Source organism: Triturus cristatus, chromosome 4_2, assembly GCF_964204655.1.
Source record: "Triturus cristatus chromosome 4_2, aTriCri1.1, whole genome shotgun sequence".
Taxonomy (NCBI): Eukaryota; Metazoa; Chordata; class Amphibia; order Caudata; family Salamandridae; genus Triturus; species Triturus cristatus.
This window is the reverse complement of record NC_140586.1, coordinates 932,684,054-932,711,760: the sequence shown is the minus strand read 5'-3', so window position 1 is coordinate 932,711,760 and position 27,707 is coordinate 932,684,054. Positions and strand designations below refer to the sequence as shown.

The window sequence follows — 27,707 nt, the reverse complement described above, 5'->3', positions numbered from 1 at the left end:
TCCATGAACTATGACACCCAGGCTCCTACTGTACATTTAGGCATAAACTCTTGCTGTTGAATGTTTCCGTATAGTCAACAGACTGGCACAGCGGAAAGTTTCTTCCCCTTCTTGTGACTTTCGCACTAGAATAAGTAATATTAATTCTTTGTAGATTTGCTCCTGCCTTAATACATTTGAGATTTTCTTTTGAGATAAAATTGTTGGGACACATACAGTAAACTATATTTTCCAATATTACAATACTGAGACAAACTGTAGAAATACTGTCAGTTTTCAGCAAGTGTGACCCACAATGCCGCCCTTACAGTGTTATTTAATTTAAACAACTAGTTTAAGTCAAAATAAATAATTGTATCAATGTTGCTTGTTCTGAGAGAATTAACAGGTAAGGTTACTGATCATGCAAATTTGGGTTCACCTTGAGGTCATTAATGTTCTACTGAAACCAGTGAGCTGTTCATACCCCAGTAGTTTTAAGGCTCATAATAGGGTAGGTATTCATTAATTTGGGTATTAAATGACTGGGATGGAATCTCTCACATCATAACAAATAAAAGCGGCATTGGGTGTGGGTTACTCAGTACTTGAGAGCAAGTTCTGAGCTACTGATTAGAGGGTAAAATGAAGTGTCATATTCTTGAATTCTCTTACAAACGTAATATATATTTCAATCACACAGATAAATGAAAGAACCTGGACTATTTTATACCGTTTTTAACTCCTGAACACAAACATGACTTCAGAGTTAATTCATCACAAGATCCACTTGCAAAGAAAGGTGTTCCATAACAAGTTGAAGCTTAAACAGGTCTTGTTTCAAAAGATGTACCAATTACGCTCTCACAATCAGAGCATGCAGTTGCAAAGATAAGAGCATCATGGTTGATTAGTGATTTCCTCTTTGTGTTAATGTTTTTATCTACAGATGACTGTCTACTGTAACACGAAAGGTTATGCAGAACCAAAAGTGTATTGAAACCAAACTTCTAGCATGAAAATATGCCGGCTCCATGGTCAGTCTCTCCAACCCAAACAGAGAAATAGTTCAAATTGGTTAATTTGCCATTAACTCAACCTGGAGAAGTGGGAGGCTAAGGTGTGACCAGGAAGAAGAAAACGAAGGGGAAAGAAAAGCACAGCTGGCATCAGAAAGGAGCTTCTCCAAAGTCACCACAACCTCTGTTCATAGGACTTGCGGTTGTTGACAATTTTCAGTGTTAGTCCTCTTCTGCACCGCTTAGTGTCATTCCTTGCAGAGAGCGTTCCAGTCTAACCAACCATACTCTGACAAATGTAAACAATGTTATATGTCAGATTTTTTTATATTTACACTTCGTTAATTTATTTATGAATAATTTCCAACCCTTATTCTTCCACTACACAGCAATCAGACTTCTTTAATACTGTTGGAAAATACTTTATATAGGTATGCTCTGTGCATATAGCATATAAAACCTCTTATACGTATACAGCAAGAGGATTTGTATGCATGAAAGTACTGTACATTATTATGCAATGTTGTAACAGAGAACAACTAACTGCACTGAGACAATACAGTAAAAACCAGTTAAGATTAAAAAAATGTGTATACAATATAATAACAAGAATGCAAGTGTGACTTCCTAGAAACAATACACAATATAGTGAGAATGGCATAGGTGTGTGAGAGGCTGCACAAAAAGGGTTTCTCAACATTCTTGAAGTAACAGCCTTATGACACATTAATGGATGAAAATCATGCCATACTCAGCGAACTTGAATAGGTTTGCAACTCATTATATATTCAGCAATCATGAATGGTTTTGCTTCTCTGTTAAACAAACCATACGTTTGAGGGTCTAACTGAGTTTAAGATCATTCCTTGGAATTTCTTATATACACATGTCCACTTTTGAGTTCCTAACATTACATTAGTACAGCGGTTAATAATTTTATTAAATTTAATGAGTTCGTGCCATACGTATTTACTGACATAGATTTAGGCTTAACCCACAATCACTGCATCATGTTTGTTCTTTAACACTGATAGCTGGCACATTCATCCCATATTTCCTACGTTCGTCTCCCCCTTTGTGTGTGTTTCCTGATAGCACATTAAGAATATAAAATTAAGAGAGATATTAATCAGATTCACTGAATGCATTGGTTTTTCAATTGAGTGCTCTCTGGGAGGACAATTCACAAAAGCCTACATTCACTATCTTTTTGTTTCTTCTCCACTATTATATTTGTGAATGGTACCCTATGGCTGATAATTATTCAAAGTTCTTCCCATTTTCATTGCACATCTATGTTTTTTCTGTGTATCTGCATGTGACGTGTTAGGTGCGACAACTGAATAAAGCTCTTCCCACATTTGCTGCATGTGTGTGGTTTTTCTCCTGTGTGGGTTTGCCAGTGGCGTTTTAGACCGGACGAATTAATAAAACCCTTCCCACAGGTGTTGCACTTACATGGTTTTTCTCCTGTGTGTGTTCGCTGATGCCACACTAGGGTTAATGGTCTATTAAAGCTCTTTCCACATTTATTGCAGGTGTATGGCTTTACTGAAGTGTGTGTTAGCCGATGGCTCCTTATGGATGTTGCTTTGAAGCTCTTCCCACATTCACCACAAATGTGAGTTCTTTCTCGTGTGTGTGTTTGCTGATGGGCCTTTAGAGCTGATGGATAAATGAAACTTGCCCCACATTCACTACAAATGTATGGTTTTTCTCCTGTGTGTGTTCGTTGGTGTACCCTTAGGTATGATGATTCATTAAAACTCTTCCAACATATGTTGCATGTGTATGGTTTTTCTCCTGTGTGCGTTCGCAGATGGACCACTAGCCTTGAAGATTCATGAAAGCCCTTTCCACAGTACTTACATTTATATGGTTTTTCACCAGTGTGCATTTGCTGATGATACTTCAGGGTTTTTGAATGACTAAAACTTGCACCACATTCACCACACTTGTATGGTTTTTCACCTGTGTGTGTTCTCTCATGGATCTTTAGATATGATGAGCGATTAAAGCCTTTTCCACACTGACTGCATTTGACTGCTTTATGTGTTGCATGCGTTCGCTTGTGAGACAATAGGCTTGATGATACATTGAAACTCATACCACATTCATTGCACTTAAATGGTTTTTCGCCGGTGTGTGTTCGTTGATGCAGTCTTAGGTGTGCCATCTGAATATAGCTCTTCCCACATTCGCTGCATGTGTATGGTTTTTCTCCTGTGTGGGTTTGTTGATGCTGCCTTAGGATTGATGACCGACTAAAGCTCTTCCCGCATTCAGTGCATGCGTAGGGTTTTTCTCCTGTGTGAGTTCGCTTGTGGCACAATAGGCCCGATGCCTGATCAAATCCCTTGCCACACTCATGGCAAATATATGTTTTTTCTCTTGAGTGAATTTGTAGATGGCGCTTTAGGTCTGATGACTGAATGAAACCCTTTCCACACTCAATACACACATATGGTTTTTCCCCTGTGTGTATTCTATGATGGACCCTTAGGAGTGAGGACTGCTTATAGGTCTTCCCACACTCGCTGCACATGAATATTTTGTTTCCTTTCTTTGTTTGCTGGTGGCATTTTAGGGTTGATGATGTGACTTTTAAGCTTTTCACACGTTCGCTGCCTGTGCTTTGTTTTTCTCTTGGCAATTCAGACTCTTGCTTGGCTGCATTTTTATGTTCATCATCCAGATTAGTTTGCTGATGGCCCGTCATGGTGAATAAAACTTCATTTATTTGCACATTCACATGTATGTGGTATTGCAGATAAGAATTTTCCAACAATAGAGAAGATTAATATTGCCTAAATTAATTCCACAGTCATGACATTCTTTGTTCTCTGGTGAGGGTTGTCTTTTCTTGTTCAATCACATTACATTTTACACAAGAGGAAAATAAGTCTGAAATGTTAGTACATCGCTCAGTACTGCAAGAAGCATTGCTACATCTTTTACCCTTTAGTTGCATGGTTTACAAGGTATGTATTCTGCAGATTCGAACATTCAATGTAGTTTTTATAGTGTGGCCAAAAGATGATTACATTAACCGCAAATAAAACACGATTATCATTTTTTTATGCAGTAGAGCAATGCTGTGACTATCACTGGGAGAGCTCAGATCAAGGACAGTGTTGGAAATGTTATAAAGCATATTTGCCTTTTGATTTGGTACATGTTTATCTGTTTTAGTCAGATGGTGTGAAGGTACTCCGACTCGTACATCCAATGGATTGCTTTAGTTGGTTACTTGCAGGATGGATCTGTTCATACTTGGGTTATTCATCCTCTTGTGATACTGCTCCCTTTCTGAAGAACAAACACCATTGCTTCCAGCTTCTATGGTACACATTTCCGATGGGTCTTAGTTTAAGATGCACATGGATTCTCCCGCTGTTGGAGTTATGGAGATCTAAAATCATAAAACATGGATACTTTAAGAGGAATCATTAGAGCATCTTATCTTTTAGGAAAAGTGAAACTATCCATTTAATGAAATTTCATGCTATTGGAATAAAGATATTGATCTAGTTATTAACAAAATCTCAAGCTTTTGGTATAGAACAAAGAAAAATTGAAATGCACTACATATAACAATGTATGAAGTAAAACAAAATATAAGCACATTGCAATGAACAAATACAAATATCTGCAACATAAGAAGCAAAACCCTATATCAAATATAGAATTGGTTATGTGTGCAGTTTAGGCACAGCAATATTGTACAAAACATCTAAATATAAAAACACATGAATAGCATGTGTTAGACAGAAACACAATGTCCTATAGTGGTGCATGTACTGATCATGGTCCCTACCCACAGACAAAAACGGTTCCTTTTATGAAAGACTTTCATATTTCATGATTAAACCTCTGTTTAGCACCCCTATTGCATTCGACATTCAGATGAATCACCACTAAATAACTTGCACAAAATTATTTACAAAAACAAAGTTTTGTGTTTTTTGTCCCCATAAAATGCAATTCAATTTTTTGCTTGTAAAAAACACATGTATAACTAATACTAACCAGTGAAATTCTAACTAAATATGGTTGGAATTAATGTATTTTTTATCTCCTCATTAGTTTACCTTTTCATGAAAGAGAAGGAGTGGTGCCTCTTATTAGACGGTTTTATTTTCTATCTAGAACCGCATCACAGTTGTATTTTTTAAATTGAGATCCCGGCGCAAACACCTACCTAGGCAGGAATCAGAAATATATACGTTTCAATGGTTATCATACCCAGTAATTAATGACATAGATAAAGAATGCATGCCTTGTTAAATTACAGCATTTCAAATAGGTAAGCATTAAAATCCATTTTAAGCCCAATTCCAAAAGCAAAAATTGGTAGTATTTGATAAATATCACACCAAATAAATTCCCAACAAATTTGTGTTGATTTAGTTTCTGTTTCAATAACTATCAAACTAAACACTAGTTCATGTGTAATGACGGCCTTTACTGTGATACTGGCACTCTAGATATGTAAAATAAACCAGAGTAACAATATCACGGTACAAATGGGAAGTTTTGAAAAACTTAATGTAGGTCTTCACTTCTGTAGCTATGAATATGCAAACAATTAACTCCGAAACAATAGAGCTGTCTGACGATTCAACTAACTCTATTCAACCAACTTCTCTTGACTATGGTCCGCACAATTGCCCTTTGACTTGTAAAGATGCATATGCCCTAAAAAGGAGGACATTTATTTCTATCCACTTCCGTTCCGTTTTCTACCAGTTTTTATAAGTACTTATTTTATAGTATAAGCTGCTTATTTATATTCAAGGACTAATAACTTTTCTATTTTGTATTGTCAATGATGCCCCTATTTATATCTATTTTAGTAGTTTCAATGCAGTATTTGAGCATAGAACTCACCATTTCTCATTACTTTTAAGTGTAGAATTAGAAATCATAAGCTGCACTCTATTCGATTAAACTCATTTGAAACACCTTTCGCTAAGCCAGTTGCGGAGACTGTGTGGCAGCCTGAAGACTACTGGTGGAACTCGATTTTATATAAATATATGAAAAGTGTGTAAACACATCAAGGGAGAAAAAACAAGCTTCTCATGCCCCCCCATGTCTACTTCATTTCCCATCACAAGGAGAAAAATATCCAGTACCTCAATAAATGTATATTTACTGCGTACTACAATTCAATCTAAGTACTATCTTTTACTTGAACGTCACCCTGCATTTCCTAAGAGAAGTTTCTTGTATAGTAACTGCACATATCTGATCTCAGAAGATTAAAGACTAAAAAAGCCCTCAAATCCACTAAGAAACTGAATGACTCAATACATAAATCTCACTTATACTAAAATCAAGGTATGTATTTTAACATTTCTTTGTGCTGCCACCTCAAAACCCTGGCATTATAACAAACAGAAATAACTGGCCCTCTGCTTGGGCCACAGGGTACATCATGGTAAACCAAGTGTTTTCCTATCCTCTGTTTACTTGTGGTGTTTCTGTGGTCTGAAACCTGCCGTGGACAAAAGCAAATGATAGCTAACCTTTCACATTTACAAGTCATGCATTTGAAACTACCATTTCATGTTATCTGTTTCAATAGGTAGCTTGCTGTTCGTAAAGTGCAGAGGAACTCATTCTGCCGCTTAAACTGACCCACAGTGCAATTCATTGCGTAATTATCAGATAAGCTCCCCATTTTGGAGATGCATTTATAGTATGTGTTCACAATACGCTTAAAAATATATTGTCATTGTTACATGCAAGTAAAGGAACATGAACTGTTTAAGCCGATATTTTGAATATAACCGATTCGTCTAAGTAGCCATTTGGTGTTATTAGCAAGCAGACTGCCTCAGAGCACACATGTAAAATTTTGTTTTTAGTCTCCCTCGCTCTATTTGTGGGTCAACAGTAAATCTCGAATCACCCTATCGCTTTTAATAAAACTGAATTTAAGATATCTATTGATTAAAACTTCAGGCCTAAGATTTCTTTATGTCCCAATCAATCCAGTGTTTTTGTACAGTCGGTCTCAAAGCAGAAAAATGCCACTTTTAAAAGTGTTTTTTAATCACTGCTAAAGAAGTAGAATATAGTGCTTTTGCTAAGACTCGAGCTGGGATACTGCTTGATGGAAAACATAAATGGGCACCAGACCAGCGTTCTACCCTTTAACTGTGTAGGATTCTGGAAATTAACCTTCACAATGCACTTCTCATTGGGCCGGAGCACTATGACATGAAAAAGTGTTGAAGGCTAATCAGGAGAACTGTACTTTGACTCACTCACATCTCACTGGGTTCCACGCCCTGTTATAGCTAAGAGGCTGGTCAGCCTAGATGAGAGCTCAGTGTGTCTCACTACCCTCACTCACATGCCTTAACCCCCCATTATCTGGGTCCAGTGCTGCGCTCAGACATGGATACTGATTCACCATATGCACTAGACACCAAACTGGAACTTGGCAGCCCCAATGCCTATAAAATTAAATAGCCTCCTGATCTAACAAACAACAAGCTCCAAGAGCTTCAAACGCACACAGCTCAAGTCTCACCCAGAAACACTAATCTCGGACCCCTACTTCTGCAGGATCCTTAATAAGTGATCTTATCTTCTACACCAAAAGAAGAGCCCTATGGAGGAAAGCCATTTACTCACTGCTCTCGATCTCTACATCCCATACGACGACTCATGGTCTAAAAATATCCGTAGCTCCCTCTCCAGCTAGCAGTGCAGAGGTAGCCATCTCCATTTATAACAATGGGATTATCCTCGTCCAATCATCTGACCACAACCTCACCAAACCAGAATGCGCCCACACTTCACTGCTAGAGCAAGGGTCGCAGAATTACACAGCAACAAAAGTAAATATCACCCCTATTCTAAGTTCGACCTCCGAATACACCTCCTTGGATAATATCAGCTTGCCTCCGACACTCCCCATGACCAAAACTATAATACTCTTCAATTCTGAACTTCCAAACTTGACTAGTAATCTGACCCACAAGTCTCAAATGCCTCTAACCAGTAAGCTACAGATCTCTACTCTTCCATACCCAAAGCTTAAATCTCTCTCAATCCCCCTCCCCCACTAGCTCTCTCAGGCCAGCACTACTCTAACACCTCAGCCCATAACACCACCTAGTCCCTTGGCCACACCCACCTGTTCCCACACCTTGCTAGAATCCAGACTTGGTCAAACTACACAGGACCTTCAACAACTCAAGACAGACTTACAGAACCTAAGAAAAATCACCTAGAGTAAGCTTACAACAGGTGGCCCATCAGGACTCCAGAAAATAATAGATACAACCATTCCCAACTTACTAACTACCTCTCACGACTGACATCATACACCCCTGCCAATATGTCCTCAATGATCTCCCCAACACCTTACTGGAGATGCAGACTATACCCTACCCCAATGCCTCCACATGGCCAATCAGACCAAAGGATACGCTATTAGACAGTCACATTCACTCCGTTCTCTTCACATATAAGCCAACACAGCACAATAACCCAGACAATCTGGCTCTTATCCAAACAATTCCCTCGAAACCCACACAGAAAACCTAGGCCCAACTCTAGAGACGTAAACAAGACTAACCTTAAGAGAGTCCCATCATATAGACTACCTCAGGGGACACCAAACTATACCTGAAATAGATGCACTCAATTGTAGGGCAGCAAAGAAAAATGCGGCGGACATCGCTGACCTCATCCTGGCACACAAGCTTAATCTAGTAATCTTGACTGAAACATGGTTAAAGACTCTTCCACACCAATCATTGACATATTAGTCCCACCTAGCTACCACATCATAAGATCAGACAGACCTTGCAGACCAGGTGGAGGCATCATCTACACGCACCACAATAACCTTGCGGTGATACAGTTACAAACCGTTGTGCTATTCTCCGTGAATATCTATGCATAAACACTGCGAGTACCTACAGGCCTACATGCAAAATACATGTGATTTACCACCCACCTGGAGACAACCTCTAATTCATCGAACAAATTATGGTAATCCACCTGCAACATGGAGCAACACTGCACCTAGATCTTCCTTGGAGATTTCAACATCCATTGGAACAACCAGGATGATCCCTCAGCGGACAGCCTAAAAACCTTTATAGAGGACCTTAACCTGATCCAAATCTCTGACAGCACTACACATAACTTGGGTGCGACCTTGGATCTAATCATTGTCAAGGCCAATTCCATTCAACCTGAATCTATCGTACCTTGCAACTGAACAGACCACTACTACATCATCACCTTCCTAATCACTGAAGCCACACAAAGCTCAACTAAAAAAAAACAGATACTGGTAAAGGAGCCCTCTAAACAAACCATAACGAACTGACATCTGTCAGCAATAACATCCTGCCTCTTCCTGTGGACAAGTCTGATGTACATGACCTTACAGACCATTAGAACAACTTCATGATAAACATTCTTGACACAATAGCGCCCTTACAGCTAAAAATAATGTCCACTAAAGACTCCAAACGATGGTATAATGGTAACCTAACTTAAGAAAGACACAATTTGATACACACTGAACAAGAGTGGAGATTCTCACTGTTCCTCGAACACCTTAAGCACTTGAGATCTCTGAGAAGCATCTACAAAGGCATCAGAAATATAAAAGCAAATTTCTTTAGAAACCAACTAGACCAAGCCAGAAATCACCTAAAAAGGCTATTAGAAATTGTAAAACTACAATCTAATAGACAGCCCAACCTATCCACTGTTTGATCTAACCTGCATCCAAAATACGAGGAATTTGCCTCCTTCCTGGAAAAGGCAAACATTGAAAATGATCTTCAAACAACAATAGAGCACCTTTCGGTCATCTCAATAAACAACACCCTCCTGCCTCTGTTACCTGGACGTACCCTCAAAAACAATGCTTCGTGGAACACATTCAAAATCTTTGATGAAAACGCTATTTTTAAAATTCTAAGACCACTTAAACCGTCAAACCACCCCTTTGCTATCTAACTTGAGATTAACACATCTATACTCTCACTTTGGACCAAGACAGTGAATGCTTCACTACTTCAAGGCGCTATAACAGACTGCCTAATATCCAGGCAGGTAACCCCTATTCCAAAAAAACCCACATTAGATTATGAGGACCCAAATAACTTGCGTCCAATTTCCAACATTTCGACTCTAGCAAAGTTCCTTGAGAAATGTGCCCATGTCCAATTATGCACCATATAGAGCAATTCAAATCCAGCTTCCGCCAGGGTCACAGCATGTAAACAATCCGTACACACATAGTTGAGGACGGGCTCAAAATGCTAGATGAGAATGATTCCTTGTAGGAAAGTGCCCCTTTTTCAATGGTTTGCCCCCCACTTTTTGGTTATTCAGGAAAAGAAATTAATTATGGCAGACAAAGACAACTTGCTCGCCTGATCTGATAATTTCAAGGCAGCTCTTGAATTCAAATTCTGTTGATCTATTCATTCACCAAAGGTTGCGTTCTTACATCCACACTTCACTATATGCAGTCTGAGATCACTGGCTCAGTCCTATTTTTATCCTATTTGTCAACCTGGTAAGCAATACCATGAACTACTTTTTATAGCCAAACAGACCGAGCTCATCAGAATGGTCCTTCTTTTTTCAATCCCACGGGAAGCTCCCTTCTTTCTTACGTTTCTGGTGGCTCAGTTCCCTGCATTCAGACTAAAAGTCAAATGCGTGGGAATGTCTGGGTCGACGTTCACTCCTTGGAGAGACAGATATTTAATACTGACCTTATATGGGCTGAATTATTGCACAAGCCTGCTATCAGCAAGCAAACCTGGCTTTTTTCATTTGTCCTGTAACGCAATACAAACCCTTTGACCAAGACCACATGCTGCAGAGGGACCCAGAGTTGACAGCCAAACAACTTTCAGATTAAAAAGCACTTCAACCTTAATGATGCACGTTGGGTAGGACTGAATGGGAACTGGCAAGTGTTGGGATTCGTAGTCTTGATCGACCCAGACTCCCTAAAATGTAGTTCTGCCTGGGCAGAAGTAAGTAAAAATTGATGGACTAAATCCTAGAATGCAGGGGGATTCGGAGTAAGAAAAATAAGCATTGGCATAGCCAATAGGTCTCGCCTTTGGGACCTTATAAGTGTTTAGTTATCCAGCACAATATCCTTGGTGCAACAATATCAAGTGTTGCATAGCTAAATACTCATAAGGTCCCAAAGGCGAGACCTATCGGCTATGCCAATGCTTGTTTCGAGTGAGTGGCTCGTGCAGGTATACCACTGTGAGGTAGAGATGCTGCGAGTGCTTTTACAGGAGCCCCTGTGACATTGCGCCTCTTCAAAATGTATCTTGGGTCTGGTATAATACTTCTAGCCCCTATTTCCGTCTTCTCGCACACAATGCATCCTTAAATGTCCCATGTACAGCCGAGGTGGACACACTTATTACCCCTGCCCTCCAGTGACACTTTACCTGTCACGGGTGGTGGTGATAGACGTGGTGGTGGTGGTGGACGAGGTGGTGGACGTGGAGATGGTGGATGTGGTGGTGGACTTGGTGGTGGTCTTGGTGGTGGACTTGGACGTGGTGGTGGAGGACGTGGTGGTGGTGGATGTGGATGTGGTAGCGGTGGACGACATGGTGGACGTGGGGGTGGTGGACGTGGTGGTGGTGGCGGTGGATGTGGTGGTGGTGGATGTGGTGGTGGTGGACGTGGTGGTGGACGTGGTGGTGGTGGACATGGTGGTGGTGGACTATTGGGTAGGAGGGTGCTGACAGGATTTGGAAGGAGAGAAGGATCTCGAAGGGGGCACATGGGAGAGCAGAAAGAGGCCGAATATTAGAAACAAAAAACCGCGAGTAGATAGAACACGAAACAGATTTAATGGGGTGGTCCCTTCTTATAGCGCATGTGAATGTTCCTTAGCACCCCGTTTTTAGTAAACACGGCAACCATGGGGAGATTAATTGATTTATCACGCATGATGCTCGCTCTGTACAGCCCAGTACTGCATTTAAAATTTAAAGCGCAATGCTCAGTTAATTTAGAAAACACGTGCCTGCAGTGAGAGTGGCTCATGTAATGAAACTGGGTGTCTTGTAAAGGACTCTACTACTCTTGAGTTCAGTTTGCGCTGTATGAATTTGCTAAACAAACAGCCAGCAGACCTTGTAGAGCAAAAGCTAATTTTATCCGTTCATGTAGTGCACGCACAGCAATGAGGGCTCTGTAAAGCCCAGTACTGCACACTATACAACAAACAAATATCCATTCATGTAGGACATGCACAGCAATGAGGGCTCTGTACAGCCCAGTACGGCATTTGAAATTTAAAGCGTATTAAAGCGCAATGCTTCGTTAATAAAAAATAAACACGTCGTGCCTGCAGTGAGTGGCTCACAAAGAAAAGAATAAATAAATAAATAAAACAAGTGCAGTATGTGAAAGTGAAAGCTACCGCGTTATGGAGCTGAAAGTGCACACTGTGCTTAATGAGCCATGACGAGGGAGGAAAGCCGCGCTTGCTCCCGCGGACACTAGGCCAGGGCAGAGAGGAGGCGGGACATGCACCCGTCTTTGGCCAATTGCGTGCTGTCTTTCTTAGAAAGATGCATGCAAAGGCCAATAGCGGGTGAAGAAAACAAAAGCACACGCACGAGCTCGTGTTCCAAAGTTTAAAGCCCTTCTTAAATGTCTTGCAGAGCAGCACGTGCGCGCTGGCTCAGGCGAGGCCTAAAAAGACAGCAGGAATGTTGCAATCTTGCCAACCACGTCTTGCATACTTCAGGCAATCCACTATAGTGTTTTCGTAGGTAAATGCCAAATGTGCACCGAAGGCATGAAAAATAAACAAGTTTTTACTATGACTCATTAACACTTAAATTATCCTAGAAAAGAAGGAACTGGTGGGAACGCTTACAGGCTTCTTAATGGCAGGCTACAGGGAACTTAGCAGGAAGCTGGAAACCTCAATGGTGGAATTTCTGATTGAAAGCGAACCTGTAATTCAGGAAGTAGGTAGGAGAACAAACACAGCAACCAACACCAAGTGATAATCCAGAGGCCATTCAGAGTTCAGACAACTAGTCAGCAAACAGTTCCCGCCCCCTTTGCTCCATCGAACTGTCCCTGAGCACTGTCCCCAGAGTCAAACATACAAGCATGGGAGGCCACTCCTTTCCTATCAAGGTTCTACGTTGCGAAATGCCCTACTGGGACCCTTGAGAAGCTGTACCTTGCTGTCCACCTTTCGTAGACAGTTGAAGACTTGGTTGTTCTGAGTCAGTGGGGCTTGGATAGACTCGACCTGCTGCAAGAGCACCGGGAAATCCCATGTGGGTAGCTGTGGGCTATACAAGACTCGCCATTAATAATAATGCAACAAGTTATATATTTTAGAGACAAGTCAGAGTTCAGGCAGAGCACCAGGGAACCAAAAAAGTAAATCCAACACAACAAAGTTGAAGAACGCAATAACTGAACGAACTGAAGCAACAGCAAACAACCCAATACAACACAGATGGTTGCCAAGCACCTTCTTAAATGAATTGACTGCTTATAAAGTCCTCCCTCCGACCTTCACTGTTGGTGCTCCTGATGCCCCAGCCATCGTAGACTCGTCTTCATAACCTAACCAAATTTCAAGTACAGATTCCATGAGAAACATCCCTAGAAATTAATCCCAGTCCTCAGTCTCTACATATAACTTCTAAAGAAGATCAGGTGAACACATTCTGATGGAGCGGATTTTCCAGCGGATACTGATTAAGGAGTCTACTTAGACTCAGCACCTCTCACTGATTAACACCAGAACAAAAAGATCTTAAGGCCCATATTACAACTGCTAGAGTAGCGATGCTCACAAAAACCCTCAAAATCAGCAAAAGTCAGTTTTATTGAAGACTTTTACAAAACATTTTTAAAACTTTTAATCCCGATATTAATTATATAATTCCTTTGCATAGAGTGGGATGGTGATGCGCTCCGTTGCAAAGGTCTGTAGGTCTCTTATCCTCAACCCTATAAAGGACTCTGTTGTCCTCTTGAAGTTCTAGTGTTGGGGTTGATCAGTTCTATTGCTGGGGCATGAAGGGCTGGGGATTCAAAGGTGCAAGAGCGGTTGGGCTTTTGGTGCGGCTGACGAGGACTTGTCTGTATTACAACTTAGAATTAAGTGATTCAACAGTACCTGTTTCCAGAGTCATCACTCTCACCATAACAGGTCTACAAGCAGGCGGTAGTCACTGTCTCAGTGGGACTAAGATCATCTCCCTCAAGAGACTGATCCTTCCTCTGAGTCGGGGGGGGTGGGGTGGGGGAGACACTGCCTTACCCCTCCTGCTCTTTCTCTTGGAAGGTACCTGGTCCATTTTTCCAAGATCCAGGGCCTTGTTCAGTGGAGGTCAGTTTGGCTTGTGACCTGGTCACAGCAAACACATTCACAGAGATGCCCAACATTTCTGCATGAGTCCTGAATTCAACCTCAGCCCAGGCTGAAGTTTCCAAATCATTGCCCAACAAACGAGCTACTGGTAGGTTTGAAGACACCACAACCTTTTTAGGCCCAGTTAGCCCTCTCCAGCTGAATTTAACAACTGTCAAGAAATGGTCACTCCTGACATTGTTAGCATTGGTCACTTGGTACATTTCTCCAAGTATGGTTTGGTCAGGAGACGCAAGTTTCTCTGTCACCATTGTGACACTGGCCCCTGTAGGCCATGGCCTCTGTTACATTGATCAAAGTCTGTTGTCTGTACTTGCCCTGATTACTCTGACAGACAAGTAAGGTGGCATTATCTATGCCACCATCACAAACTAGAACAGCCTGAGCTGGAGTTCTGACTAAGCCAGAACCCACCTCACATCCCAAGGTTTTGTTAAAATGTATTTATTGGTTTTTAACATCATTCATAGCAGATTGGCACAGTACAGTCATAACAAAGCAATACATGTTTGTGATACGGACCGAGACGGAAGCATCTACTGATGATCAAGTTTACAGTAACTGTTCATCCGGCGTACAATTGATATTTCTTGGTGGTTAAACTGGGTGCTACCTATTTGGTAGGTCTGAATATTTTAACAGACATGTGCATTAGCCTGGTTGGGCGCGGCTCCCGGGAGTCCGGGGTATGCCTATCCCCATACTGACACATGGGCGCTATGTAGTGCAACAGATAAGGGATACTTTCTCTGTTGACGATCACCGGCTATGGAACTGCCGATGTATAGTATTAACTTCAAACTTGGGGGGTGAACTGGGAAAGCTACAGGGGGCAGGGAGGGTGGGGATATGCATTACTGAGATCTGATATGTGGCTGGTCGCAATGTGACATCATCGTGTGGTCATGCATACGTGGGGGGGAACCATCTCGGGTAGTTACGGGTGGTCTTGGCTGTGTATGGGGCCTACGGGGTTGGCTCGGGTAGGGCGATCATCCTAAGTCCTTGGGCTCAGACTATTGTGTACTGCTGTCGGCCCGATTGGGGATACAGGTAGTGTCTGGGGTGGAGAGGCCTCGGGCGCTTCCGCTGGTGTGGATGTTTAAATTGGTGTAATATCTGTGCCCACTCCAGGCATATGGGGTGTTTGTGTGCTCCCTTCACTCCCTCATCTTGCAACACTTCTTCTTCGGCTGTGCCCCATTTTCGCACCGCCCCCACCCAGGCTGCTAATACATGGCCAGCCCCCTTTTTGCCAGAAGGATAGCTAGAGATGTGAAGCGACCCTGCACCTTTCCGGATCTCCCCCTGCGGGATATCCCAAGGGCGCACGCTTCCCATGTAGATAGGTCTATGATGTGTGTCGTCTCTCGGAGTGTCTGGTGGATTTTGTTCCAATACAGTTGGATAGTGGGACAATCCCAGAACATGTGTTTAAAGTCAGCTTCGGGGGTCTGGCATTGGGGGACATGCAAAGTGGGTGTCCGGGTAAAAGCAATGTAGGCGTTGGGGCATGAGGTACGCTCTGAGAAGAATGTTAAATTGTATGTTTTTGCATCACACGTTCCTGGAAACCTTTTTGGGGTACTCTAGTGCCTTCCCCCATTCCTTATCGTGGAATGCCCGTCCCACCTCGTTCTCCCATGTCTGTCGTAGTGTGTGGAGTGGTTTAAGAAGGAGTTCCCTGATAGCCTTATAGAGCCAGGTAACTAGGTGTCGACCCGCCCTCATGTGAAGAAGCGTGTGAAGTACCGGATGTGTCGGGGGTTCCCCCTCATCGAAATTCCAGAATTGACGACTGCTGTCTAAGAGTTGCCTATATCACAGGAATTGTCCCGGAGGGACGCCATGGTCTGCCACTATTTGGTCAAACGTCCGTAACTGTCCATCGTCGAAGAGGGATTCCACCTCGGTGATGGAATATTCTGTCCATACCTGGAGGGTTCAGGCGGTGTAGTATTCGTCCTTTCAGGGGAGCCCTACTAATGGAAGTAGAGGAGGGTATAGGGGTTTGCCTCAGGACATACGGTGTATTCTCAGCATACACGAGTGTCCTATAGACACCTGTAGGGGTAAATATTCTTCGGTCTGGTGCTGGGCATGAGTATTCTCCAAATAGCTGGAAGAGGCAGCCGTCCCTCGTCCGTAACGGTCTATCCGATATGTGACATTCGTAGGGGAACAAGTGACAGAGCAGAGTACCAATCTCTAGGCTCTACTCCAATCCCAACTGCAGAAGCCTGGAGACATTAGCTGGAGAACTATGCTCTATTCTGAGGCAATAAGTGCAAAACTGGGTGAAACATGAGCGGCACTGTTGTACGTTGTGGGAGAAACTGCAGAGCCAAGTCCAGAGGCTCAGTGGACTAAAGCATCCTCTCCAGGAGTCTGTTTGACCTGAAGGTCACATTTTCGATTGCCAGACGTTCCACTCACCCTTTTATTCCTCGAGGTCTATCAAATGAGACAATAATAACTGTTATTCAGGGCCAGAATGCTCCATGGCGTGACTGTGCACTCTACAAATGCACATATATCAAAGCATCACATCCACTAAAAGTAACCACAGCTGGAGGAGTGGACACAGTTCTGGCTGCTACATTGCCAGATGGCAAAATGGAAATATTTAGATAACATAAGACCAACAGTTCACCAGTTTATAACACAAGTTACTTGGAGGTAATTTTCTTTATAGATTTACACCTACACACTGCACAAAAATGGCATTTGGGCAGGGTGATGGAAGAAGGTAGCGACATAGAATTTCAATACTGGAATAAGCATTAGTAATGGCCAGCGACATACATCCCAGAGCGACATAAGCCACGGGATGAATCGCTCTCACCCCTCGCCCAGTATATGCACTGGCACCATCCTCAGCACCTTTACTTCTACTCACTGGGGTTCTCAGTAGCCGGTGTCCCTGTACGAGGGCCCTCTGAGTACACTATGTCAGGGCCTATTGAAAGGTCAAGTTACTTGCCTGGTTCGGGCTCAGCTCGAGACCCTTTTGGACCCTTGGGCCCAAAACAAGTCGGGCTTTTATATGGCATCTGTCTGCTACTCAAACTGAACCCTCATATTCCAAGAATTAAAGCCACAGCAATAAACCTTGATGTCAAACACGAAAGACGGTGATACCCATTTAGTGGCAGAATTGCACAATGTGAAACCAGAAAAACTGGATCAAAATATGTAATTTCACTGCGGCTCCTTTATCCTCATTATTGCTCATAGCAGCACCTTTAAACATGCGCTCACTGTACTCTCTCTGGTTATATTTAGCATACTATAATGTTGCCCTATGTGTAATAAACAACTACCTCACTTATTTGATACAAAACTGTGTCGCCTCTGACTGCTTTAATTAAATGCTTCTTAACCCAGCGAGATGATCTGATTTGCTAAAATACAAAGCTTTAACAAAATCACTTTTAACGTTTTACGAAATCAAGTTTTGGGGAATATTGAAGACGTTTTGTCTGAATTTTACGTGATGCTCGTTGCACAATTTAATTGCCAAACATGCCCCCAACTCGGTTTGTGCAAGGGCTCTTGGTGCCAAGCCCCTGGCTCGAACACCCTACAGAAGGGCGAGGAGTGATCAGGACCCTCATGCAGAAAAATGGCGCACACTCACCTTGCCCTTGCCTCTCCACCTGCAGCTGAGCCTCATCCCTGCACGAGCTCAGCAGCTCCAAGCCATACTAGTTGTTTGTGTCAAAGGGGGGCGGGTAATCGTTTTGAGAATCCGTAATATGCCTCATAAATTTTTCTAAACAATAGATAGATCATTGCTAGAACAAGTTCAGATCCAGCCCTTCTTTGAACGTTGCCTCTCGCTCTCCACTGGTAAATATACTACCTGGACAGGAACCGCTCAGCTAGCTTCCGGTGCGCATATGTTGGCGGCCACCATGGTATGGGAAGCGCGCTTCCTAGAAGCAATCACAAGGATACAACAAGCATTTGCAATGCATTTATGCGAGACCTATTGCATTGCAATTGGGAGTGCGGGCGGGAGAGGGCAGATAGAAAACAGTGCTCATGCAACACGAAGTAAAGGGGCCAGTAGCCATGGAAGGATACAAATGACAACATGGCTGTCATAAGGAGGGACTAACAGCCTATAAACCAATCGGAAGTCAGCATTTAGAATGGACAAAGACACAAGCCAATGAAAAAGTGGGCGGGGTAGTGGGAGTGGCTTCTCCCCCCGTACTGAACTACCACAGATCAACCCCAGAGCAGTGCTTGCACGCTGGCTCAGCGCTCGACCTAAAAATGGGGTGACAGGAAAGTTTTCCCTCCTGACAGATTTTCATTCTCCTATGAAGGACGGAGGATAATTCTGGAGGGGTACATAGAAGACAATTTCGTATTCAAGGGATATAGAATTCAGGGTAAAATACATGTAGCAAAAAAGGTCTCAATATTTTGGGGTGGCTTCACCAGGAACTGCTTGGCATGGTACTTAGACCAGGGCTAAAGAACAGATTTTGGTTGCCAAGGAGCAGACCGCTATGGATAACCTGTCACAGGAATTCCCCGATGTTTTAACAGAGAAACTCATTAAACTATTAGATTTAAACAAAGAACAAGTTACTTACCTGTGGTAACGCCTTATCAGGTAAAGCTCCATCCAGCCGCACATTCCTTACTTCTGAATATCCCCAGGTGTCAGGCTGGATCCGGAAGATTTTCGAGCAATAACCCTGCACACTGGTAGGTGGTGTAGTTCGGGTCTGCGCTGTCGGCGCCGCCCGCACCAGAAGTAACATGCGCAGTACCTATAGAGGTGCTATCTCGGCACGCTAACATCAGTTACTTTCGGAACTTTCCACGCAGAGGGTGTGTTAATATTGGAAAATACAATATCAATGCACATCATGATATATGTACGTATAATAACGAACTCGCACCATCGTTGCTGAATTCGCCAGATGTAACCTCCCTCTCACCCCTGAGTCAGAAGTACTTGGTCAGGCAGACCCTGCGGCCTAGACCAGAAGCAACTGATGGACAGATAACAGGTGGGGTGACACAGAACCCTTAGACAAATGCGCGAACAGGAAAACCAAGATAGATCTCACATATAGGCTGAGACACCACAAAGGTCTTAGGAGATTGGCCCCAATAAAACACGTCTGGCCAGAGGGCCTGCGTTCCCAAAATACCCTAAAGTCAGATGCTACACCAAGTTGGAAACACTCAGCCAATCAGGACACACCATACACTCTGCCCATAATAATCACGAGCTCCCCATCCCGGACGTCTGGACAAGAACTAAGTCCTCAGCCCCCTGGTTCGGAGAGACACTTTGGGTGGCCAAACAGGCATGCTGTAGACCGGAATGGACCTGGAGGAAAGGCTACGATGTAGTAAAAAAGAAAAATATAAAACTATGCTTGCTGAATACAAAAAACTAATTATTAAAGAAAAATCTGATTTTTATATTAAATCTATAGAATCGACCTGCAAAGCGTTATTTCAAGCGGTTAGAAAACTTTCATCCCCAGCTAGTAAGAACATGGAAGGTGCTAATCAGGACTTTTGTGACTTTTTAGATGATTTTTCAAAACAAAGTAGAGGCTAATTTTGATAGATTCTCCTCCAGTGTATCCACACCCCAGCCTAACAAGGACATATCCGTCAGGGAAAAACATGAGAATCTCTTCAGGAGAAATCCCTTTCAGAGGACCAAGTAAAACAAACGGTCCTTAACATCAAATTAGGATCCCCCATGGATCCCTGTCCTCCCAAGATCATGCAGCTTATCATGGATTTGGCAGCCTCACAACTGAAATCCATCTTTAAGCAATATTCAGTACAGGTCTTTTTTCCAGAGGAGTAGGAATCTACTTCTATTCTCCCATTGCTCAAGAAATCTAATTTGAACATTCTGGGCCTTAACAGCTATAGACCTATTGCTAGACTTCCATTTCTAGTGAAGGAAATTGAAAAATAAATTAATTCTCAATTAGCAACTTTCCTGGACAATAATCACCTGCTGGATGACTCCCAATTCAGGTTCCGCAAAGGACACTTCACAGAATCTGCCCAGATCGTTGCCACTGAAATGATTAGAGCTACAGTAGATAGTGGGGTAGAGTGCCGCCCTCATTCTACTAGACTGGACTGCGGCATTTGACACGGTCAATAATGACCTGATCGACCGGTTAGATAATCTGGGGATACAGGGTGTGGATCTTTGACCGATCCAACGCAAATGGTGACCCTGAAGGAATTCTCATCTTAACTCTTTTCCCTGCCGTGTGGTGTTCCCCAGGGCTCATCGTTAAGTCCAACCCTGTTCAACATTTATGTAACCCCTTTTTCTTCTCTTGTAAAATCTTTTGGGCTGTCATTGGTATCTTATGCAGACGACACATCGTAGTGTCACTTTCCAGAAAAGGACCCAATTTGAAAGAGACTTTTCGTAACTGTATGAGGGAAGTCAGCATATGGTTAGATAACAACTGTCTTAAGTTGAACTCCTCGAAGACCGAGGCTAATAGCTTCAGGAATATTATCTCTTTCTGGAACCCATCCTGGAGGCCCGATTAACTGGGTCCAGTCCCAGGAACAGTAAAAAAAAAAAAGTTACAAATCAGGGAGTACTGATCGATGATGGACTCCCTTACACGGACCAAGTAAACAAGATGATTTCCACCTCTTTTTATTTGCTCCCTGTTATCAGGAAGATAGCACAGTTTCTCCCACTAAACTTTCTGAACACAGTAGTTTTGGCACTTGTAGTGTCCAAAATGGACTGTTGTAATGGCTTTTACCAAAACCTGCAAAAAGGCACCTTGAAACGTTTATCCAGAACTTAACTTAGCTATGCTGCTGGTGAAAATACTGCGATTTCAGTCTGCTTCTCAGGCCCTACAGAGTCTAGACTGACTCCCAATCCAAAAGCGAATAGAGGTCAAGGCTCTCTGTATTACATACAAAGCACTTCAGGGATCTGGCCCAGCATGCCTGAGAGAGAAACTCAGAAGGTATGTCCCAGAGAGGATACTTCGTACCATCCTTTAAATTATCCTCGCGGGGAGGCAGAAGCTTTGTGATCTGCACTATACAGAAATGGAACCTGCTCTCTTGATATAAAAAAATGCCCCCACTCTTTTGAAGTTTCGTAAGTTCTCAAAGACTTGGCTCTTTAGGAACTAATGGCCATGGACTTCCACCTATTTTATGTCTCAGCGCCAAGACGCCTCAGGGCATTCATTTGTGCTTTATAAGTAGGGCTCCCGGTTTTCCGTTTAAACCACAATAATACAGAAATAAATACAGACGGGAAACAAGTTTTCCTTTGTCTGTATTTATATTTAGAAACGGCAAAATACGGGTAAATTTTGCAGCGCTGCCGTGATTCAGAGTTGCCGTGCCACGCCCCTGTTCTGATACTGGGAATTCCTTTCAGTGATGTGCTGTGGTGTGGACCTATTGGCACAGGGTCTTCTAGTGACGGCCGTGACCCTGAGCCAATCCTGGTCGTATCGAAGCGTCACTGTGTGGGCGTGCTAACACCTCCAGCCCCGCCCTTGGAACTTTTGCCCTTTATTGTGGGAGCTCACCTGCCTGTTTTTCCTTTTGCCTGCACTACGGAACAGTGACGTTTGAAGACGTCTTCCTGTTCAGCATCTCCGGGGATCCAGGACTCCGCCGCTCGGATTAGCTCTGCGCCAGCCCGCCGCCCGAGTTAGCTCTGCGCCAGCCCGCCGCCATTTGAAACTTCCAAGGTCCATGTATTTTATGTATGTGGCCTCCGATCAATACGCCTTGAAAGCCGCTCCTACCTTTCTCTGTCCCTCTGCAGCCTCGGGCTCCTGCCCTCCCTCCCCCACCCCATGTATGAAGCGGCAGCACCAGGTGTTCGCTCCCCCCGATTTGTGGTCTCGTTTTCATTTCGTTTTTATTGTGATTGGTGTGCCTAATTGTAGAGTGACTGAAATGCCCTCTAATGCCTTTATTCATTTTGTTTGGGATTAGCTGTTTAATAGGCATCTTTGAAAATTTCGTAAGCATATTTTTGTGCCATGCTGGTCACTGAGCACCATGCTCTCGTAAAGGTGAGACTTGCTGCATGCCCCAGGTTTCTCTATACCTAAACTCTGCGACTCCCACCCTCCGGGATAAAGGCGATCGCCATCTATTCTGTGACGGCCTCCGAGTACCAGTAAAAAGCGGAGTGTTAATAAATCCTTTCGTGACAATGCTCCTAATGTCCTTCATGTATTTTCTGTATTCACGATTTGCTCACCAGCCCTCAGACTTGTGACAAACTACCCCCCCACGCTAGTAATTAAACAATTGATTATGTGCACTGCAGCATGCATTCAAAACATTCTGTTATTGCCTGCATATGCCTCACTACACAGGAAAGCTCTGGGAGCGCTGCAACTCGGTGTTTCAAGTGGAACATTTGTAATTTTTAGTAGTCGGAAATAGAAGCTTGGCCCCAAACACATCTGCGTCCGATGACCCTCATTGGCTGCTCAACCGCAGATGCAGAAAATGATGCCTCTCTCTGTCCCTCTGCAGCCTCGGGCTCCTGCCCTCCCTCCCCTACCCCATGGGGTTCTGGCTTCATGTGGTAGTGTCCAGGTTATGTTGGACATATAGGTGTTCAAGATATTTACTGGGTGACCTTGGGCACTAAAAAGCAGCACTAGTGGCAATTTTGAAAGAAATCGAGCAGAAATGATGGGTTGTGGCTCTGTCCTTTTGGCGATAGAGCATTGTGGATTACTGTGAGGTTCTAGAAAGGTCAAATGAGATCCAAGGTATTTTCAATATGGGATAGCAGACTAGAAGAGTGGCTGGAGGAGATGGTATTTGGAGCAAGATGTTGGGCTTGAAAGGTATTGTGTACTACAATGGCAAAGTTTTCAGATTAATGTATTGTGTTGACTAATGACAACCGAGCTCATGTGTGCATTGTTGATTTAAATAAATGCGGAAAAATACTAGCTGTAGCGTCGTCTTTTGCTTGTGACAAAAATAAATGTGGATAAATACAGACGGAAATGGCCGAAAAATAAATACCATAAAACCGGGAGCCCTATTTATAAGATATCAAACCAGACCAAGGCAGCGCTAACGATGTATTGATTCCAACGGTGACTGCCCACATATAGTGTGTCGATGTCATGCCATACTAAATGTACAACTGAGATTCTCTCTGTCTTTGCCCTGTATGATGAGCGTTGTTTCAATAAAAATAATTATCTTTTTTTTTTATTATAAAACTCGATACGGAGTTCGGCCTAAACACTATCATAGAAGAACTAACAGCCATCCGCCTTATGGTGATGCAACATCAGTATGTGCTGGACTTGATGACTGCGATGGAGTGTGGGGTGTCAAAATCAAGGTATCCTGCTGCACGTTCATCCCCAGAAATGATCTATACAATGGGACACAAACTCTTGCCATTCACCAACTGCATTGTCTACAAGCTGACATGATGGAGGGAGGTTCCCCCGAACAGAACTTTTTTATAGACTTATTTTCCTGTTACCCCCGATGTGTGACCAGACTGTGCTCGTCATTGCTTTCAATTGCTCTTCCTGTGCTATTTTGTGTGGTTTCCTACAGGTGAGGGTTTCCTGCTGTAAAAACGCAGTTCTCAAATTAGGTAGAAAGCAAGTAACAAGGCAATTACTAATAGACACAACAGAAACACAGCCAATCTTGAACAATGTGACTGTCATGAAGTATGGGGTAAATGATGTAGTTGAAAAATCGACTAGAGGGGGGAATGTTAATATTGGAAAATACAATATCAATGCACATCATGATATATGCACATATAGTAACCAACTCACATCATTGTTGTTGAATTTGCCCGATATGACCTCCCGCTCAACTCCCAGTCCAATGTAAGTGGTCAGGCAGGCCCTCCGACATAGGCCTGAAGCAACTGATGGACATGTCACGGTGGGATGACACGCAACCTTTAGACAAACGAGCGAACAGGAAAGCCCAGATCGATCCCACAGCTAGGCAGCGACAACACAATTGTCTTAGGAGATTGGCCCCTATAAAACATAATTGGTCAGAGAGGCCCGCATTCCCAAAAGCACCATAAAGTCAGGTGCCACACTAAGTTAGGAGCACTCAGTCAATCAGCTGAGCTCCCCATCCCGGACATCTAGACATGTAACCGCTGGCCTTCCATTGTGTCCACGCAAGGTTAGACCCACCTGCGCTCTTATCAAGTAACCAGATTTATGGCCCAGTGACTAGGCCCATATTTCTATCTCCAAATGAATGTACAAATAACCTTACGACGCTTCTTGCAATGTTCAAAATAACGGTCGAAAGCAATGTGCTTTGAGATAGTCTTCAGACCCAGACTCTGTTGCCTGCTCTCCCAGCCGCTGCGTTTAATTAAACCAGCTGTTCCTGTTTTGCCAAAAGCCTCTTATCTTATTTTTTATGGTAAATTCACATTCTAGCACCAAGCGCGGAGCCACAATGAAAACTGGCCACTGGTGTGCAAAATACTAATGCCCTGAAAGGGAGTGTCCCTCATACCTGAACCGGTTGCCAGAGTTGGTTGGATTGGTAAGGAATCTGCAGCTGGATAGAGTCTCTACCAGATAAGGGATTACCAATGGTAAGTAATTTGTTCATCTGATAGACACTCCTAGCTGCAGAGTAACTCCGTGCACTAACGCAGTGTCTATAGCCTTGGCTCTGGTAGAGTAAGCACACAAGCCCTCTGGGGGCTGTGTTTGGCCTTAGCGTAAGCAGCTCCTAACACTCAGGACAATACATCAAGAGATGGTTCTTTTTTGTACAGTTTTCTCCTTTTTTACTCCAGACATAAACCATTAAGAGCTGATAATCCACCCAGAACTCTTTTTCCAGTCATGATAGAAAGACAAGGTTTTTTTGGGGTCCAGGTGTTGGAGTCTCTCCTCTTTGTTGGAGGGATGAGGAGGAGTAAAGAAGGTAGGAAGGGTGATGTTCTGGCCTACATGGAAAGGAGTGACAACCTTTGTCAGGAAAGAGGCACGTGTCCGGAGGAACAGTTTGTCTGGGAAAAAGTCTGCCTTGGTGCCCACTTGGGAGTTGACTGACCCTTCTAGCTGATGTTATAGGCACTAAAAAGACTGTTTTGATGGTCAACAGCCTAGGAGGACAATTTGGTAAAGGCTAAAAGGGGGCACATATGAGAAAGGAAAAAACCAGGTTGAGGTTCCACTGACGCATAACAAAGTGCCCAATCCGGAGCCATAAGCATAACTTGGTCCCGGTTTTTCCTGATCTTCTTGAGAACTCTGAGCAGGAGTGGTATAGGCGAAAGGCAGACAGGAGGCTGGAGTACAATTCCTGACACTGCACGCTCTCATCGGTGGCAAACAGATTTAACCGAGGCTCTTCCCACTGTTGAAAGAGACCCTCGATCACCTCTGGGTGGAGACGCCATTTGTTATCCGCTAGGCATCTTCGTCTGAGTTTGTCTGTCCTGGCATTAAAGAGAGCCAGCAAGGCGTGAACCACCAGGGAAATGCACTGACATTCCAGCCATGTCCAGAGATGCAGGACCTCTTGACATAAGGTCCATGGCCCCACCCTGCCCTGTTTCTAACAGCATCACATGGCAGTGGTGTTGTCCGTGAACAACTGCACCAGCCTTCCCTTGATCGAAGGAAGAAAGGCTTTTAATGTCAATTGGATCGTATGAAGTTCCAGCAGGTTTATGTGAAGCTCGGGCTCTGCCGGTGCCCAGAGTCCTCTGAGCAATTCTCCTAGGTGGCCACCCCATCCCAGAAGGTACGCATCTGTCACTACAGCAACATCTTGCAGAGGAAGGGAGAGAAGTCTGCCACCGACCCTATTGCGGTTCATCAGCCACCACTGCAGGCTCTTTTCAGTCCCCTCTGAGATATGGACTGTGTCGGAGAGATTCTCCTGAGGCTGAGTCCACTGGACCTTCAGGTCCTCCTACACAGTCAGCGGGCATGTGTCACCAGCATAATGCAGGAGGCCATGTGGCCCAACCGCCTCAGTCAGTCTCACCAAAATCTACGATAGAGCAGAAACATCAGTATCATAGCATGAATATCCTGGACTTCCCGCTCGGGAGGACAGGTCCAAAACTGCACTGTGTCCAGAACAGCTCCAATGAAATGGAGCGTATAAGACTGAGTCAGGTGTGACTTCGGCGTGTTGATAGTGAATACCAGCAAGTGCAGCAGGTTCGGCGTAGTCTGAAAATGGGAAATAGTTGCCTAGGGTGAGCCCGCCTTCGACAACCAGTGGTTGAAGATGGGGGAAGACTGAATTCCCTGACCACTGCAGGTGAGCTGCAACCACCGCCATCACCTTGGTGAAAATCCGAGGGCCGCCGGTAAGACCAAAGAGGAGCACAGCAAACTTAAAGTGCTCATGGACTTCCATAACCAGCAGATAGGGTCTGTTGGCCGGCACGATGGGGATGTGGAAATAAGCACTGTGCAAATCCAATGCTACCATCCATCTGCCCGAATCGAGTGCAGACAACACTTGGGTGAGCGTGAGCAGTCTGAATTTCTCCTTCTTCAAGAAGAGGTTGAGATGGTGCAGACCTAGGATAGGACAGAGTCCTCCGTCCTTCTTGTGCACCAGAAAGTAGCAGGAATAGCAACCATGACCTAGTTCGAATACCAGCACCTTCTCTATGGCTTCCTTGACCAAGAAAGCCTGTACTTCTTGACGGAGAAAGGAGAGGTTGTGCTCCATCAACTGGTCATAAGTGGGTGGAATAGATGGAGGGGGTGGAACAAAGAGGAGGGAGTACAAGTCATCATATGATGGAGAACTTTCCTGCATCTGATTGTCTCCTCTAGTGGTGGCCCGCAACTGTAACAGAGACATGAGTGTGTGTGTGTGTGTGTATTTATGTAGTTTAAACAAAAGAATTTGGACGGACTCAAATCCCCTCCAAAAGATCAATGAGTAATTAGATAAAAATGGGTGGTGCTGCATGGTTTGCTAAGATACATGTGGCAGCAGCGTACTATCAAATTGAGTTGGAGGCAACTCACGGATATATGGGAGCGCAACCCCAGACAGAAAATATTCTCATGCCATACACCAGCCACTAATACGTTGTCGTTTGGACTATTGTTTTATCTCACCAACACTAGCCCGTGAAGTTAAGGGGTAACGTATCAAGCAAGATACATCTCGGACCACTCTTCCTTAACCCCTTCCATGCGGGGCGGATTCCCCCGCTGTGCTGAGCGCTGCTTGCGCGGGCGTGGTCA

The 27,707-nt window shown here is 43.7% G+C and overlaps 1 protein-coding gene across 1 annotated transcript in view; it reads right to left on the bottom strand.

Moving 5' to 3' along the window:
* LOC146838949 (uncharacterized) overlaps positions 1–27,707 on the bottom strand; it is a 264,177-nt gene that overhangs the window by 210,184 nt on the left and 26,286 nt on the right. Inside the window, exon 2 of the mRNA XM_085599991.1 lies at positions 2,284–4,410. Within this exon, the coding sequence (XP_085456117.1) occupies positions 2,284–3,717 (1,434 nt within the window). The 5' untranslated portion in view covers positions 3,718–4,410. The remainder of the gene's footprint in view (positions 1–2,283; positions 4,411–27,707) is intronic.